Raw genomic sequence first — 18,374 nt, forward strand, 5'->3', positions numbered from 1 at the left:
GTAGCTAGGTGGCAAAGTGGTTAGAGCACTGGTCCTGGAGTCAGGAGGACCTGAGTTCAAATGCAGCCTCTGGCACTTACTAGGTGTGTGACTCTGGACAAGTCACTCAACCCCAAATGCCTCCCAAAAAAGACCCAAACCCAAAAACCAAAATAATTCAGGAAACATTTCTTGAGTGTCTGTTGTTTTGTGGGTATGGTAAACAAGAGATATGTTACTATTTGAGGAGAAACATCATGGCAGAGCAGATAGTGAGCAGAGAATAGAGACAGAGCCAGCCTTGAAGTCAGGAAAGTCAGGGATTGGAGTCCTGCTTCTGACTGTGTGACTTTTGACTCTGTGACCCTAGGCAAGACATTTAACCTCCCCTCGTCCCTGAAAACTCTACTTACTGAAGTTGCAAAATACTTGCTGATCAGCTTTGGTGTAATGGGAGTTTCTTCACTGGGAGTCCCGTATACCAAGGAAATCTCAAATCTACGTGAGAGGCTACTTCACCTGCTGGAAAAAGTCCTCCATTTGGAGTCAGAGCATCTGGGTTTAAATCCCCATCTCTGCTACTTTCTGCTTGTATAACCTTAAACAAGCCCCTTCCCTTCTCTACCCTGTTTCCTTGTGTGTAAAAGAGGATTGGACTCAATTTCCTCTGAGATTCTTCTACTTCTAGATCAGTGACCCAGTTTTAAAGTCCCTTCCAGCTTTAAATCCTCTGACCCTATAGATACTCCAATTAGAGGGCATATATTCCAGAACAAGGTAAAAATCCACCCCATTTTTTATCTCCATCTCTACTTCCAGAGTATGTGTGTATATGTGTGTGTGTACACAGACATATACATGTGTATATATATACACATGTATATGTGTATGTTTACACAAATACATACTTTTCCTAGGTCTTCCCCAATATAACTCAAGTCAATGCCCTAAACTCCACTACCTTTTATGTACAAAATGTACAAAATGAAGACCCTTTTCCAGGATGGAGTATTCATTTTGAGTTTCATGTCAGACGTGTATAAGTCTATTTGAGAAAAGTTTTTTTTTTGTTTGTTTTTTGGTTCTATTTTGTTTTAAAGAAAAAAAATATTAAGCAACACAGGTTCTAAATTCTATGAGGTTTAGATAACACTTTGAATTTTCTACTATTAGATAGATAAGAAGATTGTTGAATCATCTGATACCTGTCTCCCTCTGGGTGAATGAATTACTCCCTTTCTCCAACATGCTCTTTAACAATTACTGCACAAGCTTAATTCTGCATGCCAAATTTATCCTTATCCCAAAGAGCATTAAAGACCTATTGCTTTGGGTTTGTCAATGAAAGGCTGCCATAAGGATGACTTCTAATGACTGCTTTTTCTAATAGTGCTTGGTAATTCAAACTTTTCTTCTAAAGTGCATTCTGGATAATGTTTTGTCTGAATCTTCAAGAACCATTGGGATAGAATATTGACGAAGCAACCAACTCAGAGAGGTCGAGGTAGACGTTATATGTAAAGGAACCCAGATGGTTCAATTTGGAGGAAAGGAATGCCCTTAAAATAATACATTGTGGTTATCTAAAGAACGACAATGCCATCTATACATACTTTTTCTACTTCTTTCCACTCTCCCAACAGTGGATACTTAATCCTGAATGCTTTTTGGTTGATAGAAGCTCTTCTATGTCTATTTGCATAACAGAGTACTTTATGATTAACCAGTACATGCCATATATCATAGGGTCATTTTGAGGGGACCATTGTAAAAGTCTCCTTACAAAGTGCTTTGCTATTTCACAGATTTATACCCCTGTACACTTAATTAGTGACACCTAGGGTCTCCCTCATTATCGTGGAGAAAGCCTAGACTCGTTGTTACCTTTGTCTGGTACCAACTTTATATTGACTTACTATCTGTTCAAATATGGTTCCTGCAGTGCAAGATCTTGGCATTTCATTAGGTGAGAAAGCTGACTTGAGATTTGCTCATGACCTCTTTCAGGCTGCTTGGGGAACTGTACAAAAGAACTATCGTAAGAGGTGAACTTATCAAAAAAAAAAACTGCATTTTACTCATCTTTTAGTTCTTCCAAAGTTGAAAATATCAAGTCCCACTTATAAGGAGAAAACAAACAAAACCCTCTCTCTCTAAATCACAGGACACAGAATGAGCTGGGAGGGGACATGGCAAGCAAAAACCCCTCCCCAAATACTTAAAAACAAACAAAAAAAATCCAACCTGTTCAACAGAAACTGTGATAGATACAGGACAATGCAAGACAAGTAAAAATGAACAGTGGGGGAAAAAATAAAATTAAGCAGCATGAAATATTTTTTACAATTTTAAGCAGTTTTTAGAGGTTATCTAATGGCAGCATATTCCACATTCCATCAATTTTCTACTTATGATAATGGGGCTTATTTCTATTCTTTTGGCACATTTAACTGTGGTCTCTAGATGTCCCATTTCCATTTGAATGTACTCACCAATTAAGCATCACCTAAGAATTTCATTTTTCATGTCTGCTTCAACTGGTTGAGAGTAGGAATAACAATTCATTCTGTTTTTGATCATTAGTTCTCCTGAATAATTATGGGAAAAATTTGAAGCATTGATAATACATTGGATAGTTCAAAAATTAGCTAGATATTAAGGCTGTTACCAAAATTTCATTGCCCAAAAAAAGAAGCATACATAGTTTTTTGAAATCTAGATGTTGCTTATATTCAGTCCTAGAACTGAAAAAAATTAGAAGTTGATATTCCTAAGGCGTGCAATTTCAGTCTAGTGTTTTTATTTAAATTGTAAAAAGGAAAAGCAATAAAAGCATCTTTCTGTGTACCTCAAGTTCAGTAGCCCTACCCTCTTATTGTACTAAAACTTATGTCTTATCAAAGGAGTAGTAGCAAGGTGTCACATTTTTTTTATTATAGAGACCTAAAAATTCCAAGGACTTCATGAAAGATGATTTTGAAATTTGTTCAGAGAATACTTGACAATAGGGCTTGAGTAGTTTAATGCACCAGAGAAACTCAAAGCAAGCGCACTGCTATATATATAAGAACAAAATTTAGATTTTATATTAGTGGAAGTGATGATTCTTTGATATGCCTTGGAAGTAGTGTGTTGTTTATACGATCGTATTTTTTCTTTTGTTGTAACTGTTGAAAGACTGATAATCTTTTGAATAACTAATTTTTGTTTGTTGGCTAGTTTTCTTTGGGGGAGGTAGTAATATTTAGATCTCTTGGGGTTTTGTTCTTGATACCAGAAAGATTAATTATTTGAGGCCATAAGACTTATGATGTGGTAAAGAAATTATTAGTTTTACCTATACCAGGGAATATTACAAACCTCATTGCATGTTCAATTCAAAAATATTCCTTTGTTTTTCTAGATCTGCAAAGAGATTGGTGTCTGAGTTGGTAGTAATTTCACCAGATCTAATCTTTTCTTCTTTAGAAAAGCTTGGCTATTTTGGCCTCTCTTTCTGGAAAAAATGAGAATGCCTTTGTAGGAAGCTCATCTGGAATTCAAGTCTCTCCCTTTTCCCTCCTCTTCCCATCTCCTTCCCTTTTTCACCCCCTCTTCTTTTCTTCCCCCCTCCCATCTTCCTTTTTTCTCTTTCCCATTTTACTTTTCTTCCTTCTTTTTCCTTTTCTGACTATTTTTTAATTTGAAACATAAGGTGTGAAGGCAGGGAGGATGATCCCTCAACCCCAATTTAACTATCCTTATACTAGAACAAACCAGTCAAAGGCTCTCAGCACGTTTTAGGATCAAGTATCTACATTTATGGAAGGTGCTCTGTAACCTCATGAAGTTGATTGGAGGACTCATCAAAATGATCAGAGATCCCCCCGATCAATCCCCCTTTTTAAATAGAATTGAATTATTGATAATTTTCCTGTATTTAAGTAGAAGCATCTTCTACCTCCCACCCTTCTCCCAAGTTTCCTTTTCATAAAATATGTTGAAAGGCCAGCAGAATTTTCAAAAATTCTGAGAGTCTTTGGAATTCTGTAGTACCCAATTCATATTGGCCCATATATAAGTTGACGATTTTTTTCTTCTTTGAAATCTTTGCTGTGTGCAATTTGTATTTGTCTTTCCCCCTCTACCAAAACATTGATTTGACAAAAATGATATGAAATGGCCATCTGGCCTTTTTTTATACTTGCTGTTTATTTTTTATCTGGCTGCTAATTGGATATAAAATAATCTTTGCCTTAACTGAGCATATTATTCCATACTACTCATGAATTTTATAAACAAGACTTTTTCTAGAAGAACTTGAAACCAGTCTTCTGTAGAAAGAAAGAATTTGGAGGCACACGATCTGTTCCATCAAGGGCTTTTATTATTCCAAACACTATGTCTTTAGTGTTTTTCATAAATGATAAAGTTTCCACTTAGACTTTGCTGTAAAAATACAGGCAGTGTTGGAGAATAAGCCTACAGAATGAGGCTTGTGCTAAGGTAATAACAAGTCTTTGAAACTTGAGTTTAAAATTTTGAAGAATTAAGTAGCGGTGATGCACCAAAAATCTGATAGAAAAATGAATTTCATATAGTTCAATGACCTTGGAACGATGTGATTCTTGAATTAAAAAGGAATTTAGCATTGTGGTGCTGTTTGAATTTTGGAAGAAATTTAAAAAGCAACAAGAAATCTCACTTTCTCATCCTTTCCCCACACTTAGTCTCAAGTAATCCCTTCTACTTTTAAAGTAATTTTAATATAATTTAGGAAATATTTGTACACAGACATATAAACTATATAATAACTGCTGTTAATTTGCAACATCTTTAATCCATGATAACCAGTCTACACTGTAATGTTATTCAAGATGCAAATAAGATGGTCAGCAACATTGCCAAATTAGCCCCAGCAACATTAATTTCCCTCAGTATAATTGTACTTATCATCCCATTTATAATATTGTTCTAGGGAAATAAGGTGTTCTCCTCCCCCCACCCAATTTATTTTGCTGTTTTACCTGACATAATGTTTTTGTGGAACCATTAGGTCTCTTTACTTAGAACTAGTGATATTTCTCCAGTGCAAAGTAACTAGAACTAGAATGGGATCTAGTTTGAAAATCAAAAAATCCAATTAGATAAATCATTTATTATAACTGACTTTTAATTACCTACCTGAATATGTGTATCACCAACTTTGGAAAGTCTTTATTTCTTGTATATCACGTTTGTATTTTGCCATGTTTTCAATTTATCATGCAATATACAGATGATCAGGATTTCCTTGATAATTAATTGGCAATGGATTGATGACAGAAATGTCTGTTGTCCATCTAGCATTCTTATGATGTTTCTCAAAATTCATTTAATTGGAATGAAAGGTTGCAGTTTTCTAAGCAATTTCTTAAAAGATAAACCAGAGCTTTATATATCTCTTGACTCTGATGTAAACACATTTAAAAAGGGAAGTCTTTTTTTCCATTGTTTATATGTGTTGCTCCCTCTTCGTTTTGGTTTTAGATTAGCTTCATTGTTTCTAATATGTTCAGTTTTTTAAAAACTTAACTATTTGATATATTTGTTTTAATATATGTTCTTGTTTTAGCAGGTAAAAGAATCATAATTTAATTGTTATTAAATGAGCATTAGAAGTATTCACTAAACTATTAACTTGTAATATTTTTAAAATTCATTTTGCATGTCAGCTCTTCCATTAACATTTGGGATCTTTTTAAAGAAAGAAAAAAAAATATTCTTCATGTTTAACAAGCGCTTTGCTGAAAACCAAATTAATTAACTGACAATTTCCCTCCGCTCTTTCCCTTCCACAAGAATGAGGTAGCCACTGGCGAATCTCTTAGCTTTTGCTGCAACTTTGAGGGCTGGTGGTTACTTAAAAGTTTAACAAAACCACAATCACTGAACTTGGCAGTAGAGATGGGCTCTTTTGCACTTGTACATGAATTTCCTTTTGATTACTTCAATTTAACAAATATGTATTAAGCTCCTGATACGTGCAAGGCTCTGGAGAGACAAGAAAAAAAGTGAATAGCACCCGTCCTCAAGGAATTTACATTCATTCCAAGTTCAAAATAATCCACTGTACTCTAGGATGTTATTTATGGCCTAGAAACATGTTGGTTTTTTTCCTAAGAAAATTTTCCATTGTTTATTATCACATTGTCTGGATTTACATACCTTAAAATTCCCCGTAAGGATTTAGTCAATATATTTTTGTATTGTAAGTGTCTATTTCTTGAACAGAATTCTTAGCTTTTTTTTTTATGCATAGACATTTTTTTGGATGTCTAAGACTCCTTTTCAGAATGATGATTTTAGATGCATAAACTAGAATACATAGAATTACAAAGGAAACACTTATGTTGAAATAAAGTTGTCAGAATATTTCTTAAAACAAGTTCATGGACTTCATGTTAAGAACCCCTGTTTTATAAGTAGATCCAGTACTAAAAACAAATGTAAAGACCTTGAGGTACAGTGTGACAAAACCCAGGAAATACAAACTGAAAACTGAAGCTCTCCAGCCCCAGGCTCTTCAGGTCTTTGATTTGACAAGTTGGTGGCATTACACTAACTGGACTTAAATATTGACTCAAGTTTAATTACACATTTTTTTCTTTATCAAAGGTTAAACTTTTAATGAATTATAGTATATCTGTTTTGTTAAGCATTTAGTAAATTATAATTTCAACCTTTATAACAGTGGTCAGTTTTTATAATTTTGTAAAAATTTGTACTTGAATTGTAGCTACCAACCTGTCTTTTGCCCAAGCCTTTCCAGAAAATATATGTAGCTTTATTAAGGGACAGGGGAGAATTCCTTTGTTCCCTAAATCTAGATTAAGGTTCACTGACTTGGTTGATTTCCAGATTAATCTGTCCTCCTGACACCAGTTGTACCAAGTGCAATGGCTTGATGCTCTCTGCAGGTGGTTGAGGCAAAATCCATCTGTTCTTTTTCCAAATATGCTCATGTATGCTGTCTATATTTAAAAGAAGCAGCTCTTCATGTACAAGCAAATGGAATTCCATGGACTACTAAGTATAAAGATCTTTGGAACTGGGCTATTGCCACTTCTTTAATATGGTACACAAATTTTTTCTTATCTAGTACGGAGAGTTCCATCAGTTTATAATTTGGGAAAAACAACAATATGAATTAAGGACTTAGCCTTGATACACATTCATTTTTTTAAAAAATACCTTAAGATATTTTAAGTGTAATTGTGGGTCTTCCTCCTTGGAGATGGCCTTGTCAGTTGATATCTTCCATGGTGGTGTTTCGCCAGTTGTAAAGGGAAGAAAGTTTCGGGAACCATCCTTCTCATCTAAAAGTACCCTGTAGTTGTTCAGAAGTTTAAAATGTAAATTTCATCGGACTAAAGAATCCTGATACTTCTCTGCTGCCAAATTCAGAGGATTACTATATTAAGAGAAATGAATGGGATCACAGAAGAAAATGCCAAACTAACCACTCTGCATGGGTGCGGATCTGAAGTTATAGTTTCTTCTTATCCTTCTTTTCACCAACTTTGGGGCTGTGTGATGCTTTTTTCTTTGTTTTCATGGGCCTTTCCTCTTTCCCTGTCACTCCCTGTATGGATAACTCTAAAACTCTTCCTCCCTCCCCTCCCCTTTGTCCCTTCCCGAACTTTTGTATGTGCTTGTGGGTTTGAAACCCTGGGACATTTGTAGCCTCGTACAATAATAGCGCTCGACTTGTCCCTCCTGTTCCTCCAGGAAAGGAAGTTCTTCAAAGGCTTCTTTGGAAAAGTAAGTTTAATGCCCTGTTTGTGCTTGTTGTATAAGGAGTTACACCCCTGGTCTAGCGCTGCATCTCTATAGATGTATCATATATGTCAGTTTTACAAAATTTACAGTAACTTTGGTGTCAGTATTTTACTACTCACTAATCAATCCAAGGATTGACTTGGACAGTGTGTGTGGACTAAAGAATAGGCCTCAAGTAATGTATGTCGGTTGATGTCCAAGATAATCAAATATTCCCAGTAGAGCCCAGGAAATGATTTTAAAGTTTTGATGACTCACCTCAAGACTAAGTTGTCAAAGGATCTTGATGAGGGGCTTGAAGTAGAATGACCCCAATATCCATTCTAGGTCTAAATTTATAATCTTCTGTTCCCTGCCCACAGTATCAGTCATAAACTAACAAAACTGGAGCTTCTGTTTAATGTTCAATATTGGAAAAGAAGCAACTTCAAATTCAAGTGAAAATGAGCTCTCTCCCAGATTTTGTCATCATAAATTCAAAACTACTTCCTTTAAACCACATTCAGCCAAAATTAAAATAAAGTGTAGAATTCTGGGAGTTCAAAAGCATTCTCTCCAGGAAGCCTGCCAATGTTTTAACGTTGTTACTCAAGAAAAATAAGTTTAATCATGGCTCATCATGATGCCTGTCATTTATATTATATCCTTTATGAGGACCTCTCCAAAGACATAACTGTGTAATGCTCATTCTTCTTTCTAAGGACTGAGAATATGTAATCAGTCAACAGATTCATTTGTAGAAGAATAGCATTCCATAGCATATGGTAAGTTTCTACTGTTTTATTTACAAGACTTTAATCATTTACTTTTGCCAGAGTAGAGCTTGAGTAGATCGTAAAACATTTCAGAAAAAATGTGTCATTTGATCTGAATATAAATTTTAGAATCATTTTAATATGTTGATGTTTTTACCTAGTTAAGATCACTTTTACATTGGCTTAATCGAATTGATTTTAAGAAATTTCACTTGTGAGATACAATTCAATTTTTGCTGGCATTTTGAAAAGAAATGTCAAATAGTTTGTCTTTGCATGTCTATGGGGAATTTTTAGCAAGTAGCTTGAGTATCAGACATACTAATTGTTCCTTAGTTCATGAGAAGCATGAACGGAGCAGTGAAGTGGCATGGTGGATAGAGTGCCAGGCCTGGAGTCAGGAAACTCATCTTCCTTAATTAAAGTCTGGCTTCAAACACCTATGTGACCCCTGGGAAAGTCACTTAACCCTGTTTGCCTCAGTTTCCTCATCTGTAAAGTTAGCTGGAGAAGGAAATCGCAAACCGCTCCGGTATCTTTGCCCAGAAAACCCCAAATGGGGTCACAAAGAGTTGGATACAACGGAAAGATCAACAACAAAGTTTCAAGACATCCATGTTTGGAGGGGATCTGATACATAAGACATCTTTTTGATTCATAAAACATTTTATTCAGTCCCTGTGAAGTCCAGTGCCAGGATGATAGGCTCTAGATATAAAGTTTTAAAAAACTAACCAAACCCAGCCCTCAAGGACCTTAATTCTGTTGGGAGATAAAAGGCATACCCAATGGTAAATAGTATCATAGAAAGCTTTTCCAGCTTTTCAATGTTCTTTTCAAAATGTACCTCCTAAAAGCAGTACTAATTTGCCACAGTACACATACAGTTTCCCACTTCTAACTTCTTATACTTAGCTTCAAATAAAATTGGATGGCATAGTTAAGAATAGAGATTACATATACATTGATATTTCCATCATTTAGCCAGCAGACATTTATGAAATCCTTACTGTATGCAAGCACCATGCTCATCAGTAGGAATACAAAGAAAAGCATACATTCTTGTGGGAGAGAAAACATATAACATGTAAATAATTAGGCACGTAGAAAATATATACTGAGGAAGTGGAAGATAATCTGAAAGAAGAAGGCATTGGGAGTTGGGGAAACCTTGAATTGTATCTTCACAAAAATTCTCTAAAAGGCAAAAGTCAGAGCATTCCAGGCACGGCCTGTTTGAGGACCCGCAAAGAGGCCAGTATTGCTGGATCACAGAGGTCGCTGAAGAATGTGTAAGGTATAAGAACATTAGAGAGGCAGGAAGAGCTTTAAATGCCGAACCAGTGATTTTATGTTTGATCCTATAGGACCAGCGAAATCAAGGATGTGAATGTTCATTATGTTTTGCAAGTCACTTAACAAATGTGAGCAATTGTTGTTCTCTTTATTTACAACAATGGCCGTCTGACCCACGGTAGAAGCATCTAAGTGGTTCAGTGGATAAAGCACTGGGCTTGGAATCAGGAAGAGACTCTTCTTTGTGAGTTCAAATTTGGCCTCTAATACTTCCTAGCTATGTGACCCTGGGCAAGTCATTTAATCCTATTTGACTCAGTTTCTTGTCTATAATATGAGTTGGAGAAGAAAATGGCAAACTACTCCAGTATCTTTGCCCAGAAAACCCCAAATGGGGTCACAAAAAGCCAGAGGTGACAGAAACAATTCAACAAAAAATCATGATTATAGATATAATATATTAAAGTATTTTATTGCAGGTTTTTATTGCATTGTACTACCTGGTCTTATCTTGTGACTAGAAAGGGGCAGGCACAGATGAAACCATATTTGTATCACTTCTATAAAGCTAATTTGCAGTGATTTTCTGTAAAGTAAGACTCAGAAAATACATTTCAACCACACAGATTTCCAAGAACTCACTTTCTCAACTTTTTGACATTAAAATTAATGTCATTTTTCAAAAAAAATTTTCATCCCTAATAAATGTGCCTCTCCTAGCAGTTAAATTAACCATGCTAATATTTACTAGATAGAGCTATTTACAATTTGGGTGAAATGTTGGAACACTGCTCTTGAGGATGTTTTCAACAGAGCTTTTCTAAAAGAAATTCTCATAATTTGGGGGGGAAAAATAATGAATTTTCAAGTTTTTTTCCCCTTGCTCTAGTAAATAAGTGTATCTTCATTTTATGGCAAGGCTTGCATCCAAAGTTTTAAACATTAATCATCATGGTTAAGAAGTAGACTGCTGAAAAAGAACACCCAAATTCTAAGGATCTTTGGATCACGTATATATTGATGAGAGCTGGCAATGAATAGGGCTTTATGATATATGCCAAGGATGGCTGAATTGTCTTAATTAATTATAGGAACTGCAGCTCCTTGTAGTTCAAAATTATACTCTGAAGGTATTAAAATTACAAAGACATAGATAGAAGCACCTTTTTATAAATAGGAATGAGTCAGAAGTTTTGAACTATTTATCCTGATCATGACTTAATTTAGCTAGGAGTCCCAGTCCTGCCTCCTCACCCTACCTAGTCCTGCTTTCTCTTGTTCCTAAGGATAAAGTTGATATTACAAGTTCCAGCAGTGTGACATAAATGAATTTAGGTTTTGCCATAGAGCTGTGTTGTAAAGTATTCTTCTATCTATGATAAGATTATATTTCTAAACCTATTTCAGAAGTTGATAAAATTCCAAATCAAAGGCTCCAAAGAATTATTTTTTTCCCTTTTTTTGTATGCCTAGCACTTAGCACAGTGCATGGCAAGCCATAGGCATTTAATAAATGTTTAGCGACTGATTCTACGATCCAGCTTAATAAGATTTTTCTGAATACATCATTTAGCCATACTGTCTGTAGCATCAACAGCACCATTCTTAATCTTGGTCTTCTAGACATTGTCATATGCAGGTTAAATCTGACAGCCTAAGATAGATGCATGCACATTTGCACAGACATGCAGTCATAGTCATATGAACACAAATTACTGCAAAATAGGCACAGTGTGCATTTAACTTGAAGTATATTTTTAATAAATTTTGTTTATTTGAATACTCTAGCTAAAGCCCTACTCTGATTCCCTGTTGGTCTCAGATGTTTACTAGCTGTGTGACTCTGGCAAGTCACCTAACCTCTGTTGCCTCATTTCCCTATCAGTAAAATGCAGATAAAAATAGCACCTACCTCCCAGAATTGTTGTAAGGATAAAATGAGTAATAGGAGCATAGGAAGCATTATACGAATGTTAACTATTACCTTTTGTTACTGTAGCACAGAGTGACACCTGCGTACTCAAGAGCTGTGTCAGTACAACACAAGCAAAAAAGGCTTTGATAGACAATGCTTGTTGTCCGAGGAATGGATCTAACCAAGTTTGGAGAGGCTCATCACAAGTTGGCAATCAAAATGATGACTTTGTAGCCACAGCTACTCTCAAAGACCATCTGCTATGTTACAGAACAGTTGTGGCCTACATTTTTACTTTTCTCCATACCAGTGAAATCACAGATGCTTGTAGTACTGGAATAGCTGAATTAAGCATTCTCTAAGTATCATTTCTGTTCTTGTGGAAAGGACAGGAAAATAAATTCCTTGTTCTAGGTCAGTTTTTTAAACTTTATTTTATTTTAATTTTTGGAATAAAAACAAGCATTTCCGTAACAGAGTGTTTTAAACCCAACTACCTATATAACCTCTGCATTAAAAAAATATTTATTCCTGGCTTCCTTAACAGTTCAGGATAAAGTCACAGTAAGAACTAAGTCCTCTAGCCACTTTATTTTAATTTTTGTTTCAGTAAAATCTGAAAACTAGATTATAAGCCAAGGGAAACTCCATTTCCTATCCCTTAAGTTTTCCATTCTTAGGGGAGGTCTTAAAATTTATCTGAAGTCTGAGATCAGTGTGTATTCTTCAGTGACTTAGATAAAGCTTGCTGTGTACTTAACATTCTAAAATACAAGTAAGTGGAGGAAGTTCATTGTGTCGCCATGATCATTTTATTAGAAGTCACCAGCTTAGTGTAGAGAGGCACCAAATATTGACTTGATTTTTTTATGTTCTATTTTGTTAGCTCTGGCTAATGTCATGCCAGACATGGCTTTGTTTCAAAATCATTGTCTCTGTAGTGTTTTGTGGCTATTGCCACCAATAGGGAACAGAACATTCAAAATAGCACATGATATTATTTTAGTATTATGAAGTGGAAGGTTTTTTTAAGTAATTCTGTATTTTCTCTTTTAAAAAGACCGTCATCTTCAGGATTCCAAGGGTATAAATGTTTCATGAGTACCTAACAACATACGTTCTTAAATCAGATTTCCAGATTATACTTTAAGGTCACTTAAATGTATCATTTTCTATGTGAGAAGCCTATAGTTCAGTGGGGCTTAAAGTGTGGTCTTAGTAACGGTTGTGACATGTTCATCTTTAAAAATGAAATACTTCCTTTAGCCAAAATGCTTGGCCTGTATCAAAAGACGTGCTAACTTCTAATCCTTCAGTAGAGAAATACTGCACAATACATTTCTTGTTTGGTGCATATGTCACTCAAGTTACTTGTTTCCAAGTAGTAGTTCTGCAGGCAGCATTTGGAATTAATAGAGTCTCTATATTTTCTAAAGCAACTTGGAAAGGATAGCTGAAAGGTTTTCCTCATAAACAGGCTGAAGAATCATTCTTTTCCAGAAACACACCTACCTGTAAGGTGCTCAATATGAATCCAACCTTTTGTTACAATGTGGTTGGTGAACCATGGAATCCTCCAGAGAATAGTGTGCTATTTCTCTCTAGGGAAGGACAGACACTCAGACATTTCACATTAAAAACTCAGTGAGTGATGTGGGAGAACATAGACTTGGGGAAAATAGATTTTCCATTCTTCTTGGGTACCATTGCTTTTTATATATGTCAGAACATATATTCCAAAGAATAAAACAAAAATAAGAATCCAGAAAGAACATATCTAAGTAAAGTACAAAAAAGATTAGCGTCATACAGGAAAGGGTGTGGGAATTAAAATAGCAAAGAGGAAAAGGGAGGGTATGCCAGACACTCCCTCATTTAGGGAAAAAGAACCAAGTCCATTCCCTAGTAGATAAGTGGTCAAGGATGTGAACAAAATAGTTTTCAAAAAAAGAATTACAAACTAGAAATGACCCGTGAAAACATGCTTCAGTCACTGATGGTAAGGAAAATGCAAAATAAAAACAGCTCCAAGATTTCACTTCCCTCCATGCAAATGAAAAAAAGATGGAATATCCAGTTTTGGAGGGCTGTGGAAAGACATGCACACTAATGCCCTATGGTGGAGCTTTGAGGTAGTCTAGCTGGATTCCATTTTGGAATTATGCTATAAAGTGACTAAACTATCTATGCCCTATGATCCAGCAATCTCATTATTGGATGAGTATTACAGAATAGTAAAAGGCAAAAATGAAGGTCCAATACAAACCAAAAATAGTGCATACTCTGTAGTAAACAATGAAAACAAAGAGGGGACCCATCAAGAGGGAGATGGCTGAAAAAATTGCAGTATAAAAATGTGACATTGTAGTTGTACAATAAGAAATGATAACTATTAGGCATAACAGAGCAAACATAAAGAAGTTCATATGAATTGATGCAAGGGATATGGAGAATCAAAAGAAGACTTAACATGACTACAACAAATTAGATGAGAAGCTCACTAAAGGAAAATTACATTCTTGAGTCATGGAAGAACCTAGCAAAGATCCTGCAGAACAGATAGGAAATATATCTCATCCCTCACTTCAAGGAATGAAAAGCTAGTAGGCAGACTCTTGTCAGCTATGGGCTCTTTATGTGTTCAGTCTTAAGGGAGCATGGGAAAAGGACTGTGATATAAAGAGTAAGCACCCAGTGAAACACATTTAAGAAAAAGAACGAAGAGGTTGCCAGAGACAGCAACCAGGGCTTGCCATAAGGAGTTAATTAGGATAGACCTTAAACCCCAGTAAACAATGGTCCTCCCTTCACCTTAGGCATGAAGAAAGTATAAATATAGTGAAAAGAAGTCCTTTATCTCATAGCTCTGGAGAAAATTCTGAAAAGTTATCTTTTTAAATTGCACTGTTATAGTCCTCAGACTCTTCAAGAAGTTATAATATTCCTTTTCCCGTCAGAAATCCTTTAGTGTGTGATGCCAGATAAAACTGAAGATTTCATTTCATGTCCTGCAGTAGAGATGTAGAGTAGAGATTTCCATTGGTTCCCTTCATCTAGGATTGCTCCCTCTTTGGTTCCTCGGATCCTGAGTTTAAAGAACAGTATGATAATTCTGCACATCACATTCTTGCCATTTCATAATGAGTTCACCCTTTACAGTAGAATAAGGATGGGTTTTTTTGTACCTTCCGGATTAGGGATGCTTCATTGTCAAGTCCGTGTTTCGACAATCCAGCTAGCAGCCCAAGCCTAGGTTCTTTTTGATCTGCTTTACTAAGGAAAGCAACGTTAAGGGGTTAACAAGCTTACTTTAATTCAGCATACAAATACCATTCACTTAATTCAGGGAAAAAGCCAGCACCCGGGAACTTCGGAACAAATACAAACAAAGTACAAACATCAACAGACAGACAAATACAATCATAGTTACCAACATCTAGGTTCAGCCTGGGAGCTCATAACAAGGGCTGGTGCAGAGTCACGCATGCCACCATTGCTGTGATTAAGAGCTCCGAAAAGAGAAAGCCACCCCCGGTTTTATATCTTTTTCAGGGTCAAGAGTGAGTCACACATGCGACTCACCCATGTGGTCTAAAAGCCTCTGATGTCCCAAACATGTCACTCAAACTCATGTGTAACTGGGCCCTCCCTGAGGCAAGGAGGTCACCAAGGACTCCCAAATCTAATCAAGGAAACAAAGGCCAAACTCTTCAAGGGCACTTGGTTGAACTGAATGCTAAGAGCCCATTTTCTTTGCTAACACATCCAGACATTATCAGGTTGGTGACTTGTATTCCTGTATTAGAAAATGCTGTTTCCAGATGTATTGTCATCACTTTCTGTATGTGTTTTGGAGGCAAAGACAAAACAAAACCTGAGTTCTTTTTCCCATAGTGTGCACTTGCCTTAGTTTGAGACTAGGGACATTTGCAAAGCTTCCCCTTTGCCTCATAGACTGCCTCTCTGCTCCGATGGCCAGTTGATGTGCTGCAGCTGTGGTTTCCCAGCATTTCGTAACTTCCACAGGGTTTGACGTTGTGCCCCTGTGTTTGTAGGCAAGTTTTTTTTTTTTAATGTCTGCCCTATTAGTTTGTGGTTGCCTCCACTTTAGGGCAGTGATCAGGGTATCGTGGTATTCTGTGGGTACTTTCAGTTCAAGCCACCCTTGTGGCTTCTTCACTGGTTTAGAATGAATGTCAGTACCTAATTGATAGGCTGACTAATAAGGTTATTTAAAACCTCTCTCTCCATTTTATGTAAAAGATAGCTCATAGGTAAACTGATCAAGAAAAAGAATTCAGTGATCTCATTTAAATAAGATTTTCTTTCTCAAGAGCAACACATTCAGAATTCAAAGGAACCTCAGAGCCCATCTAGACCCACCCCTAACTGAATCCTTTCTTGTAGCATCCCTGACAAGCAGTCATCCAAACCCTTCTTGAAGACTTCCAATGACAGGGAACTCACTCCCTGATGAGACAGCCGCATTACACTTTTGGGCAGTTTTGATTGTTAGGAAGGTCCATTTTGCTTGAGGGGAGACTAAATCTACTCTCTCATTTCTACCCATGTACCTAGTTCTTCCCTCTCGGGCTTGAAAGAATAATTTTCATTCCTCTTCCATTTGACAAGCCCTTTAAAAATTTGAAGCCACCTGTTATGTCTTCTCTAAGTTAGTGTCTTGGCTAAACAACTCCAGGCTATCACTATCCTGCTGAAATGTGGCAGCCAGAACTGGTGAAGGTACTCTAGATGTGTGATCCGATCAGGGCCATCACACCCCTTGTTCAAGAGGCTCTTCTCTCATTGCAGCCAAGGACGACATTAGCTCGTGACTTCTGCGTCACACTGCACACTCACACAGTCCACCAAGATCCGTGGCCCTGTTGAGCACAAACTCTGTTCATTGTGCCTTCCCCATCTTGTTCTTTATTCCTGTTAAATTTCATCTCATTAGATTTGGTCCATTGTTCTACCTGGTGGAGTTTTCTGGGTCTCCCTGTCCAGAGAACAAGGTCTAGAACTTGCCCCTGCCATTTAGTGGCTGTGTAATCATGAGTTAGTTTGTCTTTCGCAAATGCAGTTTTCCTCATCTATAACAGGGTGATAATCATATTCAAGCAGCCTACCTTACGAGGTCGTTGTGAGGAAAGTGCTTTGTAAAACTTTAAAGTACCATATAAATGTGAGCAGTGATTATAATTGTACCTGAAATATGTCCCAGGTGTGTGCTCATCAGTTTGTATTATTATTTAAAAGGAAAAAACAACTAGAAGCCAGCCAATTGACATAGAATTCCTCTGGTGGATTTTTTTTAAAACTTTTTGAATGGGGCATAACTAAAACATGTAACATAATTCATACCAGAAGCAACAGACTATAAAAGAGATATGAAAAAGGAAAGGATACTGATCTTTATTATCACCATGGCTAATCCAAAACTCTTTTATTTCAAATTCTTTATTGGGGAAAAAAAAATGATCCTACAAGCCTGGGATTAATTTGCTACACACAATTCCTTCTCTAAAGCCAATAATTCTCTGACCTGACCGTCTAGCAGCTATTTTGTATTCCTTCCTGTTACTCATGTTGAAAACCAACTTTTATTCCTGTTCATAAAATTACCAATGAATTTCTCATATGTTAAGGACCCGTTTTATTTGTGAATTGTATATATTCTTTTCTTCCGTTCAAGGTTACTTCTAGTTAAGCAACTTATTGATTTGGTATTTTACAATAAATCCGACACTTACTTTCACTTACTCCAGTATCAGATTATTTAAACTGTCAGTTGACTGCTTTTAAGCAGACAGTACTGTTGGCTAAGGTAGAAAATAATTTAAAAAGCCAACCATCAAAGCATTTAGCAAGGAAAAAAAAAAGCATGCACATTCAAAATTCACAACAAACTGAATTCCATTTCCTGTCATTGACCCACAGATTGACATGAGGCTTGACAAATGAAATTTGGTGGTTCAAGCTCTGAATCAATCAAAGCAAGGCCTTTCCATTCCATGAAGACCATATTTTACAGAATAATTTCCTCTAATTGTGAATCTGTAGTCTTTCTTACTTTTATTGACTCTAATCAGTGTTAACTCCACCTACAGCTTTGATATAATTGGTAAAGTAGAAAGTGTTGAGACAGTGGTTTAAAATAATTCTTAATGTCTCACTTCTACATTTCTGCTGCCACATTTCTATCTTACCAATACTTAGGGTATCAAGTGTTCTAAAAAAAATATATGTTTATACCATTAAGTATTTGCAAAGTCTTCATTCCAAATGCAAAACTGTTATGTTTATACTTGGACACTTTCCCCCTGGATCTTCTGGTCAGCTGACTTTAATCTTACTCCCTCTGTATTGGTCACTTTTAGAAAAGCCTTGCTTATGGCTATGAAATGAAATACTGTCTTTTCATGACATAGCATAAAGTATAAGGGGCAGCTAGGTGGCATAGTGGATAGAGCCTGGAGTCAGGAAGACTCTTCTTTCTGAGTTCAGACCTGGCCTCAGACTGTTACTAGCTGTGTGACCCTTGGCAAGTCATTTAATCTTATTTGCCTTGGTTTCCTTATCTGTAAAATGAGCTGGAGAAGGAAATGGCAAACCATTCCAGTATCTTT

The 18,374-nt window shown here is 36.3% G+C and overlaps 1 protein-coding gene across 1 annotated transcript in view; it reads left to right on the plus strand.

Annotated features, from left to right (window-relative positions):
• The window catches only part of NUMB (NUMB endocytic adaptor protein), a 105,611-nt gene that overhangs the window by 66,400 nt on the left and 20,837 nt on the right, over positions 1-18,374 (plus strand). The window contains 1 exon segment of the mRNA XM_036735009.1: positions 7,729-7,765. Within this exon segment, the coding sequence (XP_036590904.1) occupies positions 7,729-7,765 (37 nt within the window).

The sequence above is a fragment of the Trichosurus vulpecula genome, chromosome 8 (genome assembly GCF_011100635.1).
Source record: "Trichosurus vulpecula isolate mTriVul1 chromosome 8, mTriVul1.pri, whole genome shotgun sequence".
NCBI classification, from domain to species: domain Eukaryota; kingdom Metazoa; phylum Chordata; class Mammalia; order Diprotodontia; family Phalangeridae; genus Trichosurus; species Trichosurus vulpecula.